General features: G+C 32.8%; 1 protein-coding gene across 11 annotated transcripts in view; it reads left to right on the top strand.

Annotated features, from left to right (window-relative positions):
• The window catches only part of Diaph2 (diaphanous related formin 2), an 867,887-nt gene that overhangs the window by 204,494 nt on the left and 637,108 nt on the right, over window positions 1–26,285 (top strand). For all 11 annotated transcript variants that reach the window (XM_046427818.2, XM_046427819.2, XM_046427820.2 and 8 more), the window contains one exon: window positions 1,664–1,803. In XM_046427818.2, coding sequence (XP_046283774.1) covers window positions 1,664–1,803 — 140 coding nt within the window. The remainder of the gene's footprint in view (window positions 1–1,663; window positions 1,804–26,285) is intronic.

The following is a 26,285-nucleotide window of genomic DNA, read 5'->3' on the forward strand; positions in this document are numbered from 1 at the left end:
GAATAAGAGATGGGTAGATAAATTGCAGGAATTAAACATCTACTGTATCTGTTAACAAAAAAAAGGGGGGGTGCTGGGGATGTAGCTCAAGTGGTAGCGCACTCGCCTGGCATGCACGGGGCACTGGGTTCGATCCTCAGCACCACATTTAAAAAAAAAAAAAAGATGTTGTGTCCGCCGAAAACTAAAAAATAAATATTAAAAATTCTCTCTCTTTCTTTCTCTCTCTCTCAAACAAAAAGTCTAGTCCGTGACTATTGCACAAAGTATGGGAGCTAGAGTGTGAAATTATATTTCTTCTTCTGTAATTGTTATTAGCAAAACCAAGAATAGCACATTTTGGTTGACGCTCACTAAATTCAGGCACTCTGTTAGGCACTTGGCTTACATGGTGTTTCCAGTGTGGAAGAGATAGACACACATGATAGCTTCTACTGGAATATGTTAGATACTATAATAGTGAATATAGCCACAGTACTATAAGCAAATAGAGTTTCTGTATATGTGTAAGCCCTTTTCAGACTTTTAACATTTATTATTTAATGGAATTTATTAAAATTCAAAAATTAAAAATTATTTATAATTTCTATATTGTGGAGGTATTTCTTAAAAAGTCAAATAATATGAAACTCTAGGGAACCAATTTCTCATTATTAACACATTGTTTTTTTAAAAAATCTATGTACTCTAATGATATAACTTCTACCCAGTGGGGGAAATTGGCTTCGATACTCAGTATAAACTTAGGGTAATTAGTATGAACTTGGGAAAAGGGAATCTAGCTAGAGTCTTAATTCAGGAGAATACATTTATAGTGTAGGAAAATAACAGTTATGACTGGGTATGTCTAGAATGTGAAGCTATGAGTTATTAGTCTAGTGAATGTGTTGATGGTGTTTCTCTCCTAGTCTTTTCCCTGAACTACTTATATAGTTATAGCAAGGTGATGAAGCTAAGGAACTGTGATGAGATAATGAGTTCTGGAAGTAACCCTATGTATATTAGAAATTAAGCTAAAAACTAGTAGCTATTAGATAAATGTATTTAATGACTTTTTTAAATTAATCTGCAACCTGGGAGTAACAGTTAGGAAGGAATACCTTGGAATTAGTGAATGCTTTACACTGATTTAATTATTTAACATTCTAATTGGAGATTATATTGTTTTCCATTTTAATAAGTGTTTTCACTTGGTTTTTGAGATATGATATTCTGATATATCTTTCAGTTTGTTTTATATATTTTGTGAAATTGAATATGAATATCTTAACTAGGGAAATTAATATGATGATTTTTTAGTGTTCATTCTTTGGGTTAAAAGAACTGGGTAATCTTAATCCTAATGCCTGAATTTTAAGTTTAGACATCAGCAAAACTTCATATAATTTAGGTCCATATTCTCTTTATGTCATGAGCACCAGCAGTGGAATTTTCTTTTAAATGATGATGAGGAGGGTGTTGCAATATATATGATACAATTTTACCTGTCAGTTCTTTAAACACTTTAAGATCTGCTTACACAGATCAAGTATGTTTAAGTGCCTAGTACTGCAAACATTTTAGATGGTAAAGTATTTATAGATTTATATATTTTATGCAGTATTTACTTTTAAGTGTTTAAAATATAACTTGTTTGTTTAAAGTTGTTTCTCTTTTTTAATAGGGTGGTCTGAAAAACAGCAAGCATGAATGTACCCTGTCTTCACAAGAATATGTTCATGAATTACGATCTGGTATTTCAGATGAGAAACTTCTTAACTGCCTAGAATCCCTGAGGGTTTCATTAACCAGCAATCCTGTCAGGTAGGTGGTTCTTATGATTTTAGTATGATTCATACAATTCATGCTATATGTTATTGTTTGGGAATATAATCAGTTATATTAACCTCAGGATTTTGCTCTGATATTAACTAATACAATAGCAGTGTCTGAGCATTAATTTGTAAACATTTAAAAATATATCTAGTTAATCTGGTCTTTAATAATGTGTAATTTTTAAGGGTTCATATATTACTTGAATATTTAATTATTCTTTATTGTATAAAACAGAGATAGAAATTAAATATCCACATTTACGTGGAAAGCTGTTTGTGTATTCAGATAATGATTGTTACATATTTATTTATAAAACAAATTAAGTATATTTAGCTCTAGAATTTTATTCACTTTAAACCTGAGAGTTATATATAATTTCATATCCTTTAACAATTTTACATATACTATTCACATATTTCTGTAATTTTGAGATAGAAATGAAATTATTTTAACCAATAGAAGAAATGAGACAGAAAATATTAACAAACTATTTAAAACTTTACACATTTAGGCTTTTACATAGCTCAAAATTATTTTTAAGGAACAGGGTACTTACCAGTGATGGATTGTAGAAACTATTATTCCTTTATTAGCCATATAAAGCCTTTAAATTAATATCCAAATTAAAATATATATAAAGAAAAATATATTGCATTGTAACATTGCAAAAAAATTTAAGATCTGCATACACAGTTGCTGGAATCTTGAGTTAAGAATTTACTAGATAAGAGTATACAAAAACATGATTTTATTCATGTTTTTCTTAATATTCAATAGGCTCAAGTCTTGTACCTTTTTGATCTGTACACAGAGCCTTGAAAATAATTTAGAGCTCAGTCATTCAGTTTGGATATATTTATAAATTCAGATGTATCAGTAATTAAAATATTAGTGCATTTTGCAAAATAATTGGAAAAAATTTATGACAAAATTTTAAAAGACTGTGATAAAATATGCATTTTTTGGAGTATGATAATTGTTCATAGGTGCCTATCTTGCTCTTTCTTTCATAATGCTTTTAGTAAATGATTTGAGCAGCTGGTGTGAGTTGAGAACAGTAACCACCATGTACCCCCACTCCTACCCAATATACCTGCAGCACCCTATGTTAGTACTCAGCACTTAGGTGCTCCAAAATTTTCTATTGAACAGTAGATTGGTTGAGTAAATAAATATTTTAATAAGGGACTATGGAAGTTGTGGCATTCAGAAATAAATGGGGAAATTAATGAAATTCATTTTTTATAAAAAGAATTGGGAAAGCTTGAAATTATGTGTGCATCTTTTAAAATGCAGAACAATAAGGAGCCACATATCCCCAAAGGGTTAATAAAACAAGCAGGTGCCTGGCAGGCCCTGATTGGCTGGAGGCAGCTGCATTCCAGTAGTTGATTGGCTCTGAAAGTAGTGTGGTGTGGCTGTGTTGTACATTCCATTGTTGCCCCAGGTAGATCTCCTAGGCAGCCTGTGGAGCAGCCCTGACAAGAGACAAACTGTACCTCCTCTCCTGCTGAAGCTATCTTTAAGATAAAAGTGAGTGTGTTTGGGGGTTATGGCAGTATCTCTGCTTTGGATGGGACCAGTGGAGGTAATGGCCAACAGTCTGAGGGAGGCCTAGCACCTGCTACTTAGATCCTAAGATCCAGGATCTGAACCCAGAACATTTTACCTTGTTATTTTAACTGGTTGACAATATGTTCAAGATTAGGGGATTCAAGGTTTCCCATGTCTCCATTGTGGGGAAAATCAGATGGGCAGTAGGGCTCCAAACTGTATTTTTTACAAAGTTGATGATATGAACTCAATGCAAGTTGAGGCCAGGTAGTGCTTGGCTCACATACAGCCAAGCAGGGGATGACTGAACTGCTAGTAGGAATATATGCCAAAGTGTTCAGTGTCCTCAAATCATCTGTGGAAGGAAAGAGTTTAAGATATTGAAATTCCTAGTCCTAGAGGGCATGAACCAGTTCATCGTATATATTTTGGAGACCATCAAGACACATGTGATGGTGGATAAGGCTCTCCATGTGTCCTGGGGAATGTGTGTCCTGGTGCAATTAGAAATGGATGATGCCGCTGGGTGTAGTAGCACATGCCTGTAATCCCAGTGACTCAAGAGGCAGAAGCAAGAGGATTGGGAGTTCCAGATCAGTCTCAGCAATTTAAGGAAGCCCTAAGCAACTTATGGAGACACTGTGTCAAAATAAAAAAAATAAACAGGTCCAGGGATATGATTTGGTAGTTAGGCAATCCGGTTAAATTCCCAGTTCCCCCACCCTCACCCCCAAAAAAGGATGATGCCAAGGATTATCCCAAAGATTACCTCAACTTCATCCAGAAGGAGGTGCTGCTTTTGATTCACAAGTGTCCTCTGTAAGAAGGGAAGAAGAGCTTTAGCAAGCTGCATACTGAGCTCTGCAGCCTGAAGCTTCAAGGTTATCAAGCCTTGATCATCAATCAGGTCAGATTGATCATCTGGCCATTGAGGGTCACATTTATCCCTATGGATCAGGAACATTTTAAATCTGTTGGTTGAAACAGCCAAAATAACTTTTCATTTTCTGAAGACCCTTGCCTCCAGCTGTGAGTAATTTTGACCTGTTGACTTAAAGGAAGTGGAATTTTTCAAAAAGATCTCAACTGGCATCATTTGTCAACTTTTGTAACTGGTTTGAACTTTTTTATGTTTTTCTAATTATATTTGAAGTTCAGAGGGAGATGTAGATGGATAAATTGGGGCTTTTTGCAAGATTTATCAGTAAGATAAAAGAAACACTTGAAGATAGATGAATTTGGGAGATAAAAGCTGTGGAAATAGTTGAAATTTATTATTTAATTGTGTGCAAGTTTCTTTCTCTGAAATATCTATATCTATATATATCTATATCTATATCTATCTATCTATATCTATATCTGTATATATATATATTTTTTTAAACCAGAAGTCAGGGATTCAGCTAAGAGAAAAAAATTAACTAATTTTTCATTAGACTCATTTTTCATGTTTGGATAGCTTATTATGGCTATTATTACTTCTTAAACATAGTAATTGATTAATTCAAATGTGTTAAAAATAGTAACTTATGAATCAGATGCTCACTTTGTTTATTGAGTGAGTTGCTCTTATACCATAGATTCATGTTTTCTTTAATTAAGATTATGCTATAAATACTTTTATTTATAGCATAATTTATTTATTTAAATAATTTGAATAGATAACATATTAAAAACCTGTCATTTAAATTATCAGACATTTTTGAAAACTCTGTCTTCATAAGCATAAGAAATGCTCAACTATAGTTTGTTGAAAAATAGTACTGTCCTGGAGAAAAATGGGAGGCCAGGAAGGATACATTTCTTCATCAGAATTACAGTGCTGAAAGAAATAATCTGAGTGACATTTATCATTTATACAAATGCAGAAACGTAATATCTAAGATTAAGATCTGATGTTTATATCATAATATAGGTCACTATCTTAATTGTGATTTGATTCAACTGGCCAGTGGATGAATAGCCAGTTTTCTTTTTCCTACTCTAGTTGTATACTTCCAGAACTAGGGAAAAAAAAAAAAAAAACAAAAAAAAAAAAAACGAAGTTGCTTTTGTGCCTGTGAACTGATATATTGAGGTATGTGTACCTGATTATAATGTGGAAAAGCAACCTTTCCCTGTCCTCCCAGGGGAAAAGTCCTCTATGATCCTTTTGGTGTTATTAACTTTACCCTGTTTATTCTTCCTAATGGAGTTATGTGCTTTACTGGGATTCTGCTGTAGGTAAAGGACTGGAAGGGAAGACTAGATAAGGAAGTCTAACTATAATATGAGAGGAAATAACAAGCATTTTTAGGGAGAAAATAATTGCCGCACTGTTTTATGTACATACAATTTGGGACATGGTAGATGTGTCTTAATTTTAAAGACTCATTGTAAACTACCTACCTGGCCTGCATACTTTTCTAGTTTTGTTTAGCCTGGAAATGACTTGGCAGACACTTCTCTTCCTCCTTGGTCCTGACCTGTATGTGAGCCAAAATTTGGAGAATAAGAGACATATTCTGGAAAAATACTATGGATGGTTTTGGGCAAGAAAATCTAAGCATGACAAACCTGAAAAACATAATTCATGATTATAATCCACTTATAGTTTTTTTTTCCTGTGGCTCATAGGCATATGGGATATAGTTATATATATTGAAGTGGATTCTAAATTAACTATAAATAAATTTAAAATTATTGTCAATTTTATTTATTATTACAGTTTATTATTACTGTTGTCATAATTATTTTTGATCATTTTATACTTTTACCTACTAAATGTAGCAATATTTTGAGTATAATCTAAGAAATATAAATTCTTTCATTTTGGTAGTTAAATTTTGAACTTATCTGCTGATTTATTGGGGATGATACTACTAGTAATTCAAATGCCATATGAAATATATTTAAATTTGCCATTACATGATAAATTAATTTTTTAACCAATAAGAGTTAATTTTCTTAGGCAAACTCTTAAATTGAATCAGTTCCAGAAATACTACTTAATATTGTATATGGCCTGCTTTTACATATCACATGGGTATCCTATAAAGAATAACAAAATAAATTTCCCTCATCCAAATAAGAGTTGTTCATATGGAGCTTACATTCTAGTAAGGGAAATCAGACAATATTTTTAAAAAGGATACCTAAAATGTGATACATGCTGTGGAAGGGATGTTGCTATTTTATGTCAGATGGTCAGCGGAGGCCTCCCTGATTTTAATGACATTGGGAAGAAGTGTAAAAAAGTGCAGGAATGTGTAATAGCAAATACTGGAGATGGGAGCATGCTTTGGCATGTTCCAGAAATGTCAAAGAGACTATTGTATGTAAAGTCATATAATGTAGAGTTTGGAAGCCACTGGAAGAACTGTAGTTTTTATTCTGAGTGAGCTGGGAAGCTGTTGGAATTTTTGAGGAGAGGAATGACATGACCTAGCCTACATTTTTAAAGGACAACTCTGGATAAAGGAGGGAAGCTATGTTATACATTGTAGCAAGGGAGCTACAAATCCCACAGGAATTCTAGGGCCAGCTTAGTGTAGCTGTGCTTCATAGAGGCTAAGATAGAAGATCATTTAATATCAGAGGATAGTACCAGAACTCAGTTATTTTTGTCATGAGCCTTCCTCAATCAGCCACAGAAATTCATGGCACATCACTTTGAAATTCCAGTGTTAACATGGACTCTCTATGAATTGGCTTGTTTTTCTCATATTTATCTGCCTGACCTTCTGATTTGTATTGCCCAGTTGAAAAGTCTGAAGAGAAGATACTGGTCCTTATTGTTTCTGCTTAGGCAAAACTTTCCATGCCAGGCCACCTAGCAGGCCAGATTAAATGCTTGTACATGGGTCAGGTGCCTATCCATAATCAAATCAGTTTTGCCCTTGGTGAGGGTGTGGGAATCAAGATGATGAAGTTCAGAATTTATCCACCTAGGACTCTTCCTTGGGAAGGTGGTTTATGGGGAATTCTCCTGCTAAGAAGGGTTTATAAGCTTGTTAGGCACCAGGTAATAAGGCAACTTTGATAAGAGGAGAGGGAAAGTTACTTTGTAGAGAAATTCTTGAAGTTGAAGAAAATTATCTTTTTTTTTCATTGTATATATTCTACATGAATGTATATTTTAGCATAAAAGTTGTGGCATTACAAGTTGAGTAAGTGAAATGCTGTTGCTGCCAAGTATTTGTTGTGTGCCTGTATCTATATGTGTGGGTTTTAAAGAGAGGAGAAAAAAGCAGGGAACACACTAGTTTCTTTTCCATTCAGTTTCCTGAAAATTCTTTTCAAAGTTTAGCAAATTTACCTCTATGAAGTGACCCTCCTTGGCTTTTTTATCTACCATTCTAATTGGGTCCAAAATTCCTTTTTCTTTCTTCTGATAAGGGGATATTTTCCTCAACATACTTCTCAAAAAGAAAAAAATAAATAAATTAAAAAAAGAAAATCAACAGCAGAAATAAAAAACTGGTGGTGGTGGGGAATGTGTTTATGTAATGTGGTTAATTATGTTCTGAAAGTGTAGTGTTGGATTTTTCTCTTTGGAATTCACCATGAACATAGGCTTTGAATTTACATAAAGCTTGTAGAATTCTGTGCTACAGAATAGAAACTTATTTAACTTATTAACACAAAATTTCCAAACATGATTTTATTAAAAATTTTAAAAAAACTAACTTTTTATTCCTTGAAAAACCTCTACATGTATTACTACCAGATTCAAATCTACCATAAACCATAAGACTTTGCTCTCTAGCTAACTTCCACTTCAGAACTCATAATCTCCCATACAGAAACAACAAATAAGCAACCAAACGAACATATCATACAGCTAATTAATCTTCCTACTGGACAGAAACAAATATGTAAGTGAAGGCAATGGAGCAACAACATAAAAGTCAGAAAAAGTTAAAACCAATATAAGAATTAATCCAAGAATAAAAATAATTTATATAAGAAAGAAGTTTAACAGAAAATAAAGAAAATTAACAATGGAAACGTAAATCACCTCAGCGTTCAGTGTTTTTTTTTTAATGCTTTATTTTTATTTATTATTCTTGTACATTACATTAGAATGTATTTTCATGTATTATATATTCATGGAATATAACCTCCAGTTATTGTGGTTGTACATGACATGCAGTTACACTGTTCATGTATTCATGTATGAACATAGGAAAGTGATGTCCACTTCATTCTACTGTCTTTCCTATTCTTATCCCTCTTCCCATTTTCCTTTGTCTACTCTAATGAACTTGTATTCACCACCCTTCATTGTGTGTTAGCATCTATATATCATTGAGAACATATTCAGCCTTTGGTTTTTTGGGGATTAGCTTATTTCACTGGCAGGATAGTCTCCAGTTCCATCCATAATTTTATTCTTCTTTATGGCTGATTAATATTTCATTGTGTATGTATACCATATTCTCCTGTATCCATTCATCTGTTGAAGGGCATCTAGGTTGGGTCCATAGCTTAGCTACTGTTAATTGAGCTGCTATAAACATTGATGTGGCCACGTCACTATAGTATGTTGATTTTAAGTCCTTTGGGTATATCCTGAGAAGTGGGATAATTAAGTCAAATTGTGGTTCCATTCCAAGCTTTCTGAGGAATCTCCATACTGTGTTACAGATTGGCTGCACCCAGGAGCCATGTATTTAGTGTTATTTATATAACTGTAAAAATTTCCCTGAAATTAAACAGAAATCATTGACTATAATTTTTTAAATTTCTTTTTTAGTGTAAAATATTTTATTTATATATGACAGCAGAATGCATTACAATTCATGTTACGTATATAGAGTATAATTTTTCATATCTCTGGTTGTATACATAGTATATTCACACCAATTTTTGTCTTCATACATGTACTTTGGATAGTAATGTCCATCACATTTCACCATCATTAATTACCCCATGCCTCCTCCTTTCCCCTCCAATCCCTCTACCCTATATGGAGTTCATGTATTCTTCAAATGCTGAATGTTTTCTTTGATATAAGGGGGCTGATTTTTTTAAAAAAATCTTAGGGTTTCTATAACATTCACCACAAACTGGTGTGGTAAATGTAAATGTATGAAATTTATTGTTGGAATTTTAAAACAAAAATTTGATTTTTCACAGTTTAGGTAGCCAGATGTGTGAGTCAAGATGCCAGGTAGCTTCCTCCAAATACTTTAGGGAGGATCCTTGCCTGTGTCTTTTCACTTGTGGCAATCCTTGGCTTGTGGCATCATAGCTCCAGTGTGGGCCTCCATCATCAATCACATGGTCTTCTCTATGTGCCTGTGTCATCTTTCTGTCATTTTAAAAAATATTTATTTTTTAGTTGTAGTTGTACAGAATATCTTTATTTTATTTATTTATTTTTATGTGGTGCTGAGGATCAAACCCAGGGTTTTGCAAGTACTAGACGAGCGCTCTACCACTGAGCCACAACCCCAGCCCTACCATTTTGTCTTTTATAAGGACATTATAACTGCATTTAGGGCCTACCATGATACAATATAAATGTTACCTTGATTCTTACCTTAATTATATTTATCCTATTTCTGAATGAAGTCATATTCTGAGGCTCTGGGTGGATACTGTTCAACCCACTGCAATTATGCAAATGAATATTATCCTTAAAAGTATTGACATAACAAAATTAAGCTACATTCTATCTAGGTAACAGCATTAACTAGTTCAAAATAGCTGGAAAAGTATACTTATGTATGTGTGAAATTAATTAATGAATTTAAAAAATTGCCTTATAAAGTAAAATATTCAGTAGTACTAAACTCTGAGAGGTAGAGTGTTATATGATAGTCACAGTGGAATACCAGTTCTGAGATCTGAATTCCAGTTCTTGATCACTTGCTCCATGTGTTGACCTTAGTCTAGTCAGTGGATCTCTTTGAGTCTTAGTTTATCCATATGTAAATGAGATTGAAGCCTTCTAGCCATAAACCTCTAGGTTCTTTATTCTCATTTCCTTAATTCCAATTCTTTTGTATTAGAATTAGAAGATTAGAATATGAGAATTATTTTGAAGAATGAGAAAACAAGTTTCCCCACAAGGCTAGAAGATTTCCTAGCATTCTATTCTTCTGCTGTATTTATACACATATTATTTAACCCCAGACAGATAGTTATAATTTCCTTTAAATATTGAAGAAACCAGTTTCTAAAATTGTTGATTAACTATTTTTCAAGCTTGATATTAATTTTAACTCAGTCATTTGCCCTCTCATTATCCTTACCACAATTTTAATTGATTTCTTCTTGTTTAGCCACTAGTAAAATAAAAAAAAAAATAAGTACATGTACATACACAGATACACATACTAATAACTTTACTCATTTTGCAATATAAAATGTGGAGTCATGACTTTCAAATTCATATGGTATTTAATCTCTCCTAATAACGGCTTTAAAAATCTTTTCATTATATTATTTTTACCTAAAGGCAAATATTTAAAATCACTTTTATAAACCATCATCAATTGGCCATATCCCAAATCACTTCCTTACTATACATTCCCATAACATTTATTTTCTACTGTATATATTTACCTGTACCTGCATATGCTCTAAAATAGTTTTATACATATATGTCTGCTTTTCTCATTTAGATTTTAGTGTCTTCTGGGGAACGGGCCCTCTTTCCCTCTTATTTGTTTTGTGATGGCTGATACTGTGTAATTTATATACAATAATGTGTGATTTGATGTGGATATTGACCCACTATCAGTAACAACCTATGCTTTTCCAGCAGTGAGAATGAATTTGCATTAATCTGGCACTATTTTGTGGCTACGCATTTTTAGCTATAATCAGAGCAAAAGAATGCAGCTAACTTCCTCCACATAGGAATGAAATGTATTGGTTTGATTTGAACCATATTCATAAGCTACAGACAGCATAGCATGCTTTACACAATAGTCCTTTTACAGTTTCATGGTGAATTAATGAAATTAAATGTTTAGAACTCTATTTAATGCCCTAAAAATCCATGTGCTTTGACTATAAAATAAATCCCAATCTGCCATCACAAATTGCATTAGAATTCACATACCATGGTCTGTCTGTGGTTTAGAATGAGAACTACATTATTTACAGGTTTTTATTCCTACTCCTTTACTGAAGTTTATGAAAGGAAGCAGTGCCTATTGAGAAATGACCAGTGAGTTTGGATGATTTTATTCCCAGCCAAGCCCTTACAGGATGTATAGGTATTGGGCAATGCATTTTATGAAGATTCAAAGAAATGTGCAGCAATAAATCATTGTCACTAAGGTTTCTCAACATATGACAAAAACGGCAAATACGAGTTTGAAGAATAGTATCAGAGAGTTGTGATTGCATAGAATTCTTTTCAGAGTGTTGCTGAAATTGCCTTACAGCTTGAGGGCTATTTTACCCCACTAGGAAACTGTTTTTTTTCCTGGTTTGTTTTGGATATAGTTATCTGCCAAACTCATGGCTCAGTGTCTGTGTTCACTCCCTGTGATGTTAGTATTCTTAGTCAATGTTTCCAAGCAGGTGAAAATATAGAAAATATCTTTTTAAGTTTATAAATATGTAGTTATTTGTATTACCTCTGGAATATTTGCTTTTACTTGATGTTTTCTCATCTCCCTTTAGACTTAAATGTATTTTTTAGCATATTAACAAATATGCATTTCACCATAATCATCGTAATGAAAATAGCTGAATCTTGACAGCAATACAAATTAGAAATAAAAGCACTTTCCCAATTATGAGTGCTAATAACTATTTAAACAGTCTGTATTAAACTTATTAAAAGCTTGGCAACACAGCCAACACTACTTAGAGAGTTAATATAATGGTAGGTGCAGATCAATACTCTTTAGAACGTTTTACAGGGGACTACCTATGCAAAATGGAATAATGAGGCCAATTTTTTTATGATGCAGAAATGTGAACAGGACTTAATATTGTGAGTACATCTCATAAGGCAGTATTATGAGCAGTATTACTAAAGCAAGATTTTAATATTGGTATTTTGAATTTGTTTGCTTTAACTTTGAATTACATAAATAATTTTTGAGTACCACTATTACATTTATACATAGTGTAGAAAATTCATTGCAGTTATGTCATTTTATATGCCTTATTTCAAAATGTTGATCAACAATTTCAATTAATATCAACTATATCCAAGCTAATTTTATTAAACTGCTATCATAAGTATTAAAGCAACCTTGAAGTTTTAATCCATATACTATTAGCTTAAAGACAGAGTTTTGACTTAGGCACCCTTGATATTATGCCTTACAATAAAAGCAAACTAGATTTATGTGTCCTGTATTATTTTTTTAAAAGAATTAGGCACAGAAAATACTGTCCGATTTTTGAAGTATTGCTTTAGGGGGGAGAAAATGTTATAGACATTAAGATAAATAGTGGCTCTCATGTTGACATTTATTTTATTACAATATGGCATATGTAAGCTCCACCAAGGCAACAGATGTTTTTATTTAAAAGATGTATTTTAAGTTAGAGGACCAATTTACATATAAAAAACATCTAAAATATTTGGTAACTTGTAACTTGACACACAGTTATATATGTATATAAAATCTATTAGCAGAATCTAGGCACACTAATTAAATGGATCCCTTAATAGTTGGTTAACTTCATTTTAACTATTTTGGATATGTTGATTGCATTTTCTCTACATTCAAAATTATTCTTTGGAAGAAAATGCTTATGCATTTATGTCACTTGAAATATTTTGAGTTATATGAATTTAACTAAATGCCTTGGACACATACTAGAGTCATGCCCCCTCCCATACTGAGAATTTGGTAATTGAACCCAGGGGCACTTTACCACTGAGCCATAATCCTAGAATGACTGACTATCTGTCTGTCTGTCTGTCTATCTATCTATCTGTCTGTCTGTCTGTCTGTCTATCTATTTGACAGGATCTCACTAAGTTGCTGAGGGAGGGGGCACTTTACCATTGAGCTATATTTCTAGACTATTTATTTATTTATTCATTTATTAGACAGGCTCTCACTAAGTTGCTGAGGGTTCTGCCAAGTTGCTGAGGCTGGCCTTGAACTTGTGCACCTGGTAGAGCTTCAAAAAATTCTCTTTTTATGAAACTATTACTAAAGCAATTGAAACTTACAATAAGATACAATATCCCATTACTGGTAAGACCAGGATAAAAATACAAGCTCTAAGTGACTAACGAGGGAAGGTTGTACATACCAAAAAGCCTAGGATTATGCCAGGTAATGATACGACTATAAAGTTGTCTCAAGTTTTCATGTATTCAAGGGAGGAAGAAAGGCAAATATTGAGAAACATAGTTGTTACCTGACAAATGGTAGTGAACTTTTTTCCCCCTTAGGAGGGACATTCTTCCCAGTTGTGAACTCAGAGAATTTTATTTTGTGGCTCTTTAATGAGGGATATTGAACGACATAGTAGACTGAGTCCTTGATATTCTTTCATAAAGTACAGAGGATCTCTATGAATGTCCATTTCCTACATGAGCCTGTGACTTAAAAGAAAAAAAAATCAAGGTCATGATATTTCTACAAAGACCTAGAGTAATAGTATTGGTATGCAGTTTTCTAGTAAACGAATCTGCTACTAGGTTGTACTGTACTTGAGAAATGCCCCTGAGGCTCTCCTTCTGGAATATCTATCATCTCAGCTGGACTTTTTATAGGAGCTGGATAGCAGACAATTCACAATTAAGATGCCAGGTAGCACCTGGAAAGCAGGTATTCTATATGTTTGATTGAAAGAAGATCCATGTGCACTAGATAACAGTATTTGCTCTATGACCCCAGCTGTTTGACTGGCGTTAGATAATGGACAGCTAATTTGGAGAGATTTCCCACCTGGTCAGCAAAGCTCTAGGTGTATAACTTCTCAAATCAGGAAGTTTAAACCTGAACATCTTCTATAGAGATGGAGTCCATGTAGGTTGATTACAGAAGACAGCATAATTTATAGTGAACTTTTAAAACTAAATTGACATCCTTTAAGATAGTTTAGTAGCTTGCCATTTAAATGTGAAATTCAAGACTTCTTAAAACCCCAATCAATCCACTTCTAATTGTTAGATCTGTTCTGGAGAATTTATTGTTCTTAACACTCTGTGTATTGACTCCATTCGTCTGTATTTTGGAGGATATTGCCTGAGTAGGTTTTTTATGTGGTTTTTATATCATACCTACCTAGATACCAACTTCCAAGAGTTTCATGGAGATCCTTTGTTAAATTTGTGCATTCAACAATTCATTCATCATACATTATTGAAAACTGGAGTGGCATAAACAGATTTTCAAAAATTGAGTTATCATAAATTTTCATATGTGCATTAATGTTTGTCAAAGAATAAGAATACCCTGAAGTAGATTCACCACTAAAACTATTAAACATGTAATGAAATTTTCGTTGATATAGAAAGTTTAAGAATTTGTAGTGCCTTTGAGATCAGCATTATTAATATCAACTAAAATACCACAATATTTTAAATGTTTGTGGTATTGGATATTGACCTGGGGGTATTCTCTGACCTTATGACATATTTTTCATTTTAAAAACTTATCTATTTATTCATAATTTCTTTCTCCTGACAGGATTGTGTTAAGTTGTTTGTAGGCTTTTAAGATAATTTAATTATCTGCTATTATTTTTTCTAACTTCATATTGACACATTCTAACTATACATATGTATGTTACATTTCAGTACATATATACAATGTGTAATGATCAGATCAGGGTAATTGACATATCCATCACTCCAAACATTTATCATTTCTTGGGAACATTCAAAATCCTCTTTAGTATCTATCATGAAATATGAACTTAATTTTTGTCAACCGTAATTCTCCCACTGTGCTATAGAACATTAGAAATTATTCCTTCTGCTTTGTTCTACTATTTTTTTTATTATTTCAACATGTAGATAATAATAATTTACATGTAGAAATCATGTCCTTTAATTTGATGATGACCATAGTTTGACTCCAAGCATTAAGCTTCATGAATTTCTCAACTCTTTCAAATGAACTTGAAAAATTGGAGTAATAAAAGGTAAGAATAAACAGGTTTAGAGAATTCATTTCAAGGAGCTGGAATAAATTGCATATACAGTTTTTTTTTTCTTTTTCAATATATGACTGGAAATTTCTGAAACATCAGTATGAAGGATGGTAGATAAATATATCAAATAGTGGGGCTGAGATTGTAGCTCAGTAGTAGAGCACTTGGCTAGCACATGTGAGGCACTGGGTTCAATCCTCAGCACCACATAAAAATAAATAAGAAAAAAGGTATTAAAATATACATTAAATAGTACAATGGATATACAAGTACCATGTTGAGTACATACTATGGAGGTATTTATGAGCATGGTGCTAGACATTGTAGTCTGCAAGCTCACAACAGATTTGTAATCAGATAATAGCATTTAAGTATTTATAGAAACAATCCTCAGTCTATTCTCTATCTTCTTAGAGAGACTATCCATCCATTCAAGATTTTTGCTTTCACTGTGTGTGTATGGTTTGGAGTCATCTTTCATACTCTTGTGTTTATCACATTTGCCCATTTTTTAAAATTTGTGATATCTCTTGTAGCTTTAACATTTTCATTACCAGTACTTTAGTTCAGGTCTCACTCTACATAGAAATATGGATGAACAGAGGAACTGGTTTGTTTAACAAAAAGAGGTCACTGGGTTTATTGGAAATTCAGTATAACCAAAATCAATAGGGCAAAAAGCACAAATGGATAGTGAAGTAAGGAAGTTAGCAGGAAGCAACCTTAAGAAGACTGACCACCTTATTCCTGTTGGGCAGAGAAGTGAGTAAAGATTAACCAAGGACTATTATTCCCAAATTAAAGTCAGTGTTCCATTTTTTTCCCCATGTGCTTCCTGTTATATGTATTTTGTCAAGTTAAATATTTCATTGATATGTTTCCATCCCATAATAATGAATTGTAGTATAAAAGGGCTCTGTTGTCTATGCTGACCAACTAAATGTTTTATATTTGTTGGTGTGCAGAAAACAAAATATGTTTTTAGACATGTCCAATGTTTTTTATTATCTTAAAATTTCCTTGCCTTCATGGTGAAACCTAACGTCAATAATTAAAAGGTAAAAAGCAAATACCTCACTGGAATTGCTTTCAATTATGGTTATATCCATTGTCAATTTAAAACAATATCATTTAACTTTTATCCACTAGTCAGGAATGAAAGGAAAAGAATCAATAAACTTATATACATTAGTGGATAATTTTTATTTTATTGATAGTAAAGTTGAATCTGAGGCAGGTAAGAAAGAAGTTCTGGATTCCAATCATGGACTTGTTATTAGGAATCTCTGTGATGTATGACAAGCCACTAAACTTTAGTTTCTTTTTCTGTAAGATGGGGTAACATATTTGATTTTATAACCAGTAAAGCTAGACTATTCAGGGTGCATTTTTCCATGGGAATTTGTAACTGAGGACAAAGCCATGCCATTAATTTAAACTTTTAGTTGTTTATTTTGATATCTAGTTGTTCCAATAAAGAAAAAGTCCCTGTCATTTTGAAGAAGGCCAAAGTTCTTTCAGCAGTTAAAACTTCACACTTTTTAGAGCACACTTATATTTTCTGAAAGTCTTTATTAGCATAAATGCTTATCTTTCAGCAGTAGCTGTGTCTTTAGGTATTTCTGAAATAATTGCAAACCAGGATGAATACCACAGAGGCTAATGCCTCTTTCTTAGGGACTTTATATCTTTATATTGTATTTAGTGATATAAAGGTTTTTTCTATGTGTTTTAATATACTTGGTAGTTTTGTTCTGATTTTATTGCTTCAGATGGTTTAAATCATTGTGATAGAGAAAAATGATGAGTAGGTTTGGCTTAATTTGTCTTAGATAGCCTTAACAATTCCCAAGTTGTTGAATATGTGGTTATTTAGGATTTTGAATAGTCATTGTTCAAAATTATGTTTTGAAAAATTTTATTGACATGGATATATTAAGATATTTATGTTTTTCAAAAGATACAAATTTCATTTAGATAGGAAGAATAAGCTCAAGAGATCTATTGTATATCTTGGGGACTATCATAAATAGCAGTATATTGTACACTTGAAAAATGCTAGGAAAGTAGATTTTAAATGTTCTCACCACAAAAATTGGTAAGGGTGTGAAGTAATTCATAGGTTAATTAGCTGAATTAAGCCATTCCAAAATGTATGCTGCCATCCAACATCTTTTTCAATCCCATAAATATATGCAATTGTTTTCAGTTAAAAATTAAATGTAATGAATGAAGAAAAGGTATTTACCATGAATATAATGAATGAAGAAAAGGTATTTACCATGTATGTGCTACCAGAACAACACGTAGTCTCCACAGTATCTTTCTCAGTTATAGGCAGAAATGGTTTAAAAATACATGAAAATAAACAAGAGAAGACTAAAGCAATTACCATTACAGATCACATTCTGAGAAATAGAAATTTGAACTTGCCAATTTTTTTTGACATCCAGAGTAAGAATCCAAGGAAATAGTTCTTTTACATTTGCTTTCAGTTGTCCTGTGCTAAAAATATCTGTGAACATTAAATTTCTTTGATCTTTGTCTGTGTAGCTATCACACGCTATAATGAGTCTTTAATTATATATTTTTGGCACTGCACCTGGTAGGTGAGAAGGACTGTTGCATTTCTGTTGTTCAGTCATCAAATAGCAATTACCCTTCAACTCTCCTTACCCCTGTTACCATGCAGGAAGATTTATTTAACTTCTCTGCTGCCCATCAGAATTAGATAGCATAACATACAAATTGGATTAGAAAAAAAAATATGTACAGGTATATGTGCTAATGTCTCTGTTTTCGTCTTGCATTCAAAGAATTTCTTACTTACCTTATTCATTACAGATAAACTCAGTGTCAGCTCTGTTTCATTTCCAGGGCTTACAGATTAGGAATGTGATTTCTTGGAGTAAGTTCACTTTAATAAAATTCCACTAAACTAAAAGAAATTGGATGTCCTGTGGAGTACATGATAGAATTTTAACTGTATTACTTAGCTTAGGAAAATAAACCAATACATTTTTCTTGTGGAAGTTAACATTTTATTATAGGTTTGATTCGTTATATCACTAAGAAGGCAGCTTTAGTAAGTGTCCTAACATAGTTATATTTACAATTTCAGATGTAAAATGTGGCTGGCTTTTGCTTGACTATTTGGAATGGCCTTTCTTCTTGCCTCGTCCTATTGACTATATATTGAAGATTTTCATTTTTATTCACATTTTTAATAATTTTTCCATCAGTAGTATAGAGTAAGACCTTTTCATACAAAAATTTTTAAGGGAAGGTGGGAAGGAAAATATTATTGTGTAGCTTATAAGACATTTGTACAGATTCAGACTTAAGCCATTTCTTAGACTATTTTCAAATTAATTTAGGCAACTTAAGAAATTGATTTTAATGAATATGAAATTTTTATCCTTTGCTAGAGAATTTTTACTTAAATTATCTCCATAGGGTTGGGGAGACAGCTCAGTGGTTAAGCATTTGCCTAGCATGTGTGAGGATCTGGGTTTGATTCCAAGTACTGGGGGAAAAAAAGTGCATCTCAACTCTTGTCCTAAGGATATTTTTCTACGTAACTGGAGCATTTACCATTTCTTTTGTAAATATGGAAAATGGATTTGTTTATATATAATATAAACAACTGGAAATAATGCATATTTTATCTTTGTAAGTGGCTCTTAAAATATATACGAATAGCATGAAACAGAGCAGAAATTTTCAATGCAGCCAGAGAAAAAGATGGTGTTTTTAAGAAAATTATAATCTATCATAGCATTGAAGTCAGAACCACCAAGAAGTAGAGCTGGAGAATTGACACATTCAATCTGCCTATGTATCAGGTGAAATAAGCGGTCAGTTGAATGTCATGCTTCAAAGACTTATGCACAAGTGTCTAGAAGTGGTAGCATTACATCAAGTAGGTATTTATAATTGGTTAGAGATAGTTCTCACATTAATCCACCAGTGGATTATTTGCAAGGATATTCAAACATTCAGTGCTATTGTATTTTGGTACTGTGTTTACTTTCATGTAGACAAACCTGAGTGAATATATATATTTGTATTGGATTAAGACCAAGTCAATCATAATATATAGAAATCCCTCTTGTTGTGTTTCTCTTAATTTTTTAATTAATGAATGTGTATGTTGATAGTAGAACTGTCTGTGGTGTTGATTGAGGCTGAAAAAATTGTGTAATGATGCCAAAAATATGAAGTTTTTTTTGGCTACCCTTTGGGCTACCCTTGTAGCCATCTGTGGATTGAATGTGCAGTATTGTTTATGAAGGGTTACACATTGGCTTTAATTACCTAAGGATCTTTTTATTTTCCCAAGTACACATAACTAAGGATTGGTTTTAATTGCATTGAAAAACATTACATTGGCAACATTGGTATTAAAATGAGATGTTTTTCAGTAAAAACAAAAACAAAAACACCATTTACAATAAACCTTTAAAGTTTCCTCAGCTTTTTGAATTAGTTCTTTCATGTGTTATAATTTTTTACCAACTTTCTGAATTTCCCCAAGAAACTCCAGACTATCATTCATTTTATTTGATGTTCCTGTGATTTGAGTTGTAGTATGAGATTACACATGGGAATTGAAGACCATTAGAGAGAAATAAAATCTTTTGTACAGAACACATACTATACTAGCCTTTAGCACTGCACAAACAGTGATAAAGGGATGACATGACAAATATTGGACTCCTTCACATGAGACCAATAGCATTTACAGTTTATGGGACTCAGTATAGAATTTTCTAATTTTAGCTTTAACCATTTTGAAAGATAGACGTTAATCTGAACAATCTAATCGGAAGTGAACATGCAGTTACTATGGCTTACTGTGTCTGTATTGTGTATAAGGTACTGAACTAATTTGTCCCCCTATCTTTAAGTTATATTACATTAAATATAACTGAATAATTCAGAGTTAAAATTTCTAATTTACAGATAGAAGGTTGAGGTTTGGGGAAATGGAACGGTTTTGTCCTTTACATGGATCTGAAGGGAACAGAATTTCACTCACTCCTTTAATAGAATAGGTACATTGCAGCGTTTTTCTCATTTTGTTTTGCTCTGGAGAACTATGGAGGGAAAGAATCTTGCTTTCTCTTGGATTTCGGATTAAATGAATCCTCTGATACTTTCATGAAATGTAAGATTTTCTTTCCTTTGATAATGCTGATCAGTGTTAAGTGGGCCCTTTAAAAATAATGACCTCAGAAATTCTGAAAGCTAGGGAGATATTTCTGTCTTAAAACTTTAGTGTATTTTGATATAATTCTCACTGTCAAATTGTGCATGAACTATAAATTCTCTCTCTCTATTTTTTTTGCTCCTTTTTCACCCCCGCACCATTATGATTTCTGTGACTATTCTAATGTAAACTGGTCAGCACTAAATATAGTTAGAATTAAATATACACAAAAGTAAATAACAAATTAAAGAAAGTACATCAGGCAATAAGAGTTCCAAATATTTCAGTTGTGAAGTTTATTTGTCTGACAGTGAATAGATGAAGTCTAGTATGGTTTTAGAGTCCTCTGCATATTTCATAAAAATTAAAATACTTTGTACTGAGTTAAGTGTTAATATTGTTAAAAAAGATTCTTATCTGAGTGTGGTGACACACACCTGTAATCCTTGCAACTGAGGAGGCTAAAGGAGGAGGAATGGCTAAAGCAGTTCATGGCCAGCCTGGGAAACTTAGTGAGACCCTGTCTTAAAATAAAAGAGGGGTAGGAATGTAACTAAGTTGACAGAATATTTGCCTAGCATAAATAAAGCCCTGAATTCAATTCCCAGCACCACAGGGGCTTAATAAAAATATTCTTTAATGCATGTATAAAATTTATACTGGTCTTTGGATTAGAATATTCAAAGAGTTTGCATTTTGGATTTTTAACATTTTGGAAAGTATTTTAATACTAGCTTCATTGTGCTGTTTCACATACATTATTATTCCATTTAATAGTCACAAAGAGTTTATGGGCACTATTCTCATCCCTAGATTATAATAAAAAACAAGGTTAAGTTGTTTAAGTAATGATCAAAATAACACAGCTAGAATTCCTAGAGATGGGATTAGAACCTAGATCAGTTTTTCTCTAAAGTTTATGAATTTGTCATAGCACCATGTGGGCTCACAGCATAGTTCATTGATGGATGATGGAATATTTTTTTGATCCTCAGTAAGCTTAGATTCTAATACTGTAGCTGCTTTCTATATCTGATAGATATAGTCAAACCTTTTGGTATAACAATAAAAGACTTTTTTACTGAGAGTCATTCTTGTTCCTAAGATATTCATACTGGCTTCCTTTTCAGATCTAATCCTGGTCTCCTTCTTACTTGTACATTAATTCTCCTGGTCTTTCTATTGTTTTTGTTTAGGTGGTTCATTCGTCCTACCTGGTTCCCTGACAAGTGGCCATCTAATAGCAGCTTGCATATCAAGATGATTCTCTAACCTAATAGCATAAAATTAACAATATGTATGTTAATACAATAATGTCTCAGAAATTGAGATTGTAGTTTTATAGCCCCACTCCCCCCTGCAAAAAAAAAAAAAAAAAAAAAAAAAACTAAGCCCTATTTTGACTCTATTTTTTTCTGATAAACTTCTTTTCCTAAATCCTGACTGGAAATTTTAGCTGCAGTCACAAGATATCTTAGCAGTATTTGCTAGACTTCTTAACGAAACTCGGGTCTTTAAAGATAATAAAAACATGGATTATAACGTAATTAGCCTATCTAAAGAATTGAACTAAGCTATATAAATAAATATAAGTGTGTGTCTAGGCATAGATATATAGATATAAAATCAATGCAGTTCTGTATCAATCATAAATTGTTCTTCATTGAGTTATTGGTGAGATCATTAGCCAGATATTTTTATAGAAAACAGTGTAGTGCTCTTGTTTTAGTAATTTCTAATGATGTGGTTGAAAGAAGTAAGGTCTTGGGAGTCCAATATGGGTTTAGATTCTAAAACTGTAGCTAATTTCTTATTGACTGATGTTTTCCAAGTTACTTAACTGCTTTACTTATCAAGTTTCTTTACCTGAAAGCTGTTTTTAGAATGGCTGAATTTAAAAAGACTTTCAATATCAAGTACAGACAAGGATTTGAAGAATTTGGAACTGTAACACTTTGCTGAAGTAGTGTCAAATAGAATGGCTAACTTGGAAAGCAGTTTTTTTAAAAGTTAAACATGTACTTACCATCAGACCAAGGAATTTCACCGCCAAGTATTGTCTGGAGAAAAAATAAACATATGCTTACACAAATACTTCTATGTGGATGTTTATAGCAGTTTTATTCATAATTATTAAAACCTGGAAACAACTGAAATGTATATCAACTAATATTAGTAGATAAACAAATGGTGGTATATCCATATAATAGCAAGGAATGGACTGCTGAGACATTCAACAAAATTGTTGGCTATTATAATTTTTATGCTGAGTGATTCTAGTGCCATGTTTAATGAAAAAAAGCAAATAAAAATATTTATGCTATGTTAAATAAACCTGACATAAAAATGTGCAAACTGAATAATTCCATTTATAATGACATCTGGAAAAAGCAGAACTATAAGGACATAAATCAGGTAAGTAGTTACCAAGGGGTGAGATAGAGAAAGGGTATTGACTACAAAGGAGAATTGGGCAATATTTTGGGATGATGGAAATATTCTGTATCTTGTGTTGGTGATTATATGACTGTAAAATTTGTCAAAATGTTGAATTTTACAGTGTATAAATCATCTCAGTAGAAATGAAAGAAAAATGTTTTATATTTCAGGGTAATTATGGAAATTATAAAAGATCATTCTTCTTCCCCATGTTGTCTTCTGTTTCGTTCTTCCTTATTCTCTGCTTCTTCTATGTTTCGCAAATTTAAGATCTGTGATGAATTGCTCTTTCTTATTTCAGGGCTATTATGCGACAACAAAATTTAGGTCTGTCTGTCTTGATCTGCAGTCCCCATGTTGGACTTTAAATGAAGTCATCAACTTTATTTTTAAAGTTCTGGATGTCAATTAGTATTGAATAACTCAGAGCTGACATTTTTATACTTTGTAAAATATGCCAATAATACCTGCTTCACATCAATTCCTTTTTGTCCTGTGGCAGTGGGAGTACACCGTATGGTTAGGAGGATATACAAAGCAGTCTTGGATTCTGAGCCTGAGTTCTGCCTGAGAAAGCTTTCCTCTACTTCTCTGTAAACCATGTTCTATGCCACTGGTGCTAAAATATGAGCAAGCATTAGAACTACCAGGGAGGACTTAAAACATAACTTGTTCACTCCGCCGTCCCCCTGCCCTATTTACTGATTTTATAGTTCAGGACCCAAGAATTACCATTTCTAACAAACTTTCAAGCAATGTTGATGATGCTGGTTTTGGATGCACCCTAATAAATACTAATTTATACTTCTTTTGTTGCAGTGTCAAAATTCAGCCCATGTATGGGAGCCAACATTTTGGTTTTAACTGCTTCATCATTTCATGGCACGTGTGTGTGTGTGTGTGTGTGTGTGTGTGTGTGTGTGTATACATACGTACATACACACAGAGAATGAGACTGTGTATGAATAGCAAACACTTGGATAGAGGCCACAAAGGCTTGATGTCTGTAAGATAGAAAAATGGTACTGGCAAGAGAAAAAGGAAAAAAGATGTGCAGCTGCACATTCTTTTAATCTCCTGAGTGTCATTATACTGCATCATAATTGTTGTATCCCTTTGGCAATAAACTCCTTTCAGGCTACTATTCTATTTTAAAAACTCTGAACTCTTTTATTTATTTTTGTATTGGGGATGGAATACAGAGATGCTGTACCACTGAGCTATACCCCAGCCCTTTTAATTCATTTATTTATGTTTAATTTTGAGATAATCTCACTAAGTTGCCCAGGCTGGCCTTGAACTTGTGTTCTTTCTTCATCAGCCTCCTCACATGCTGGGCTTACAAGTGTGTGCCACTGTACCTGGCTGAAGACTCTTATTAGGTCTCCTGTGGCCATCAGCCTACAGTATTCACAACTGAGACTTTTCATTGACTAGTTTGTAATAAATAGGCCCTTCTTCCTCACACTGAAATTTCATGGTTATTTCCTCCCCCATCCAAGATCAATAGAAATTTTTACTGAATGAAACCAAAGTACCATAAACTGCATGATTTGATAACATTCTGAGATGTGTGGGTGACTGATTTGTGTCAAATAATTTCCTAGACCAAGAAAGAAAAAATCCTAATGATTTTAATAGCACTAGATGTAACAGAAATATGAATAAAACCTATAATTTTAAAAACATTTTGTAAATGTTAAATTTAAAGAAGTCACAGATTGTTTTTTCTTCTTCCCAAATGCCAAAGAAGATATTGACACCAAATTCCAAAGCAGATATTGAGGGCTATCTACATAAATTTGTTCAGAATTCCTACTATGTTAAGGTTGTAGATTATGCTGTGCAGTAATGATATCTGCTGATTATTCTCTGTGATAGATTAAATATAGTATATTATGCTTAGAGCTGATGTCCCTTTAGCCCTCTACCACCACGTCACTGATTATTGAGAGTCTTTATAGAAAATAGCTTATTGCATTGGGTGATTACATGCTTCAATTGAATAGTAGCTTACTGCCAATTATCATTACAATGCCATATTGATTTTTCTCCCTTCCATTATGGAAATTAAAGCAGAATTTGTTTAAAGTTAGCATCCATATATATTATAGATGTGACTAGCTCTGAAAATGTGCTATTTCTAAATGTACTTTCTTCAGTGATCTGGTCTTACTGATAGGCTCTTATAAATGTAGATCTCTCCTATGTTGGTAAGCTTTACCTTAGGTAGGGATGAAGTGGATAAAGACTGTGGAATGGAAATATGTGCATGGTTTAACTATTTGAAGTATGAAGCTGATGATGTTGCTCTGTAGTAGAATACTTGCCTAGCATGAAGGAAGCCCTGGGTTTCATCCCAGCACCGGCGCGGGGGGGGGGGGAGAATAGACCATAGATTTTAATCAATGTTTCACAGAAATCTGCTATATATTTATTTTGATGTATGAACTTCTTGGGCAACGTGAGACTGCTTATTCTCTTAACTACACACATTAGTAAATTTATTAAATTTAAATTAGTCAACAAATATTCATGGACTACATATAAACTACTATGGTAAGTGAAATAGTAGCTAGAAAGATAAATGAAATAATGTACTGTCTTTAGAGAATTCATAACCCAAAGGGGTGGGTAAGCCATGTGTGTCAAGAATCATAATGTCAGTGAGGGTTCTTAACAAAAAGAATTTGTATATTGTTAGAGGACTTACAGGGGGAAGACATCATTAATGGTTCAAAACAGTCCTTTTGAGCTTTGAAGGTTTAGTGAGATGGTGTTGGGGTGACCTTTTGGAAGAAAGAATAAATGAACTAAAACAAGGAATTGAAGGTAGTACTACAGGAATAATAATTTGTTTGATTTTATTGGTACATATAGTATAAGGTCTTAGGCTAGAAAGTTAAACTGAGGCTAGATTAGAATGTTGGGCCAAATTATTTATATATATTAGGTAGTTCAGGGGAAATTGTTGGAAAAAAGACTATGATTAAATGCAATTTAATCTGGCAGTTAACAAAATGAACAAAAGAAAAAATGAAGCTACAGAGACCTCATTTGGGAGTCTCCAGGTATATAAAGGAAAGGTTAATAGGGCTAAACTAGACTGTTAGCATAGATAACAATAACAAGGAAGGAGGGGGCATTTGAGAAATAATTCTAGAAAATTTATGCCTGGATGCCATAAAGT

This window comes from Marmota monax, unplaced genomic scaffold (assembly GCF_021218885.2).
Source record: "Marmota monax isolate L192 unplaced genomic scaffold, Marmota_monax_Labrador192_F-V1.1 WCK01_AAM20220418_F8-fsc00067, whole genome shotgun sequence".
Taxonomy (NCBI): domain Eukaryota; kingdom Metazoa; phylum Chordata; class Mammalia; order Rodentia; family Sciuridae; genus Marmota; species Marmota monax.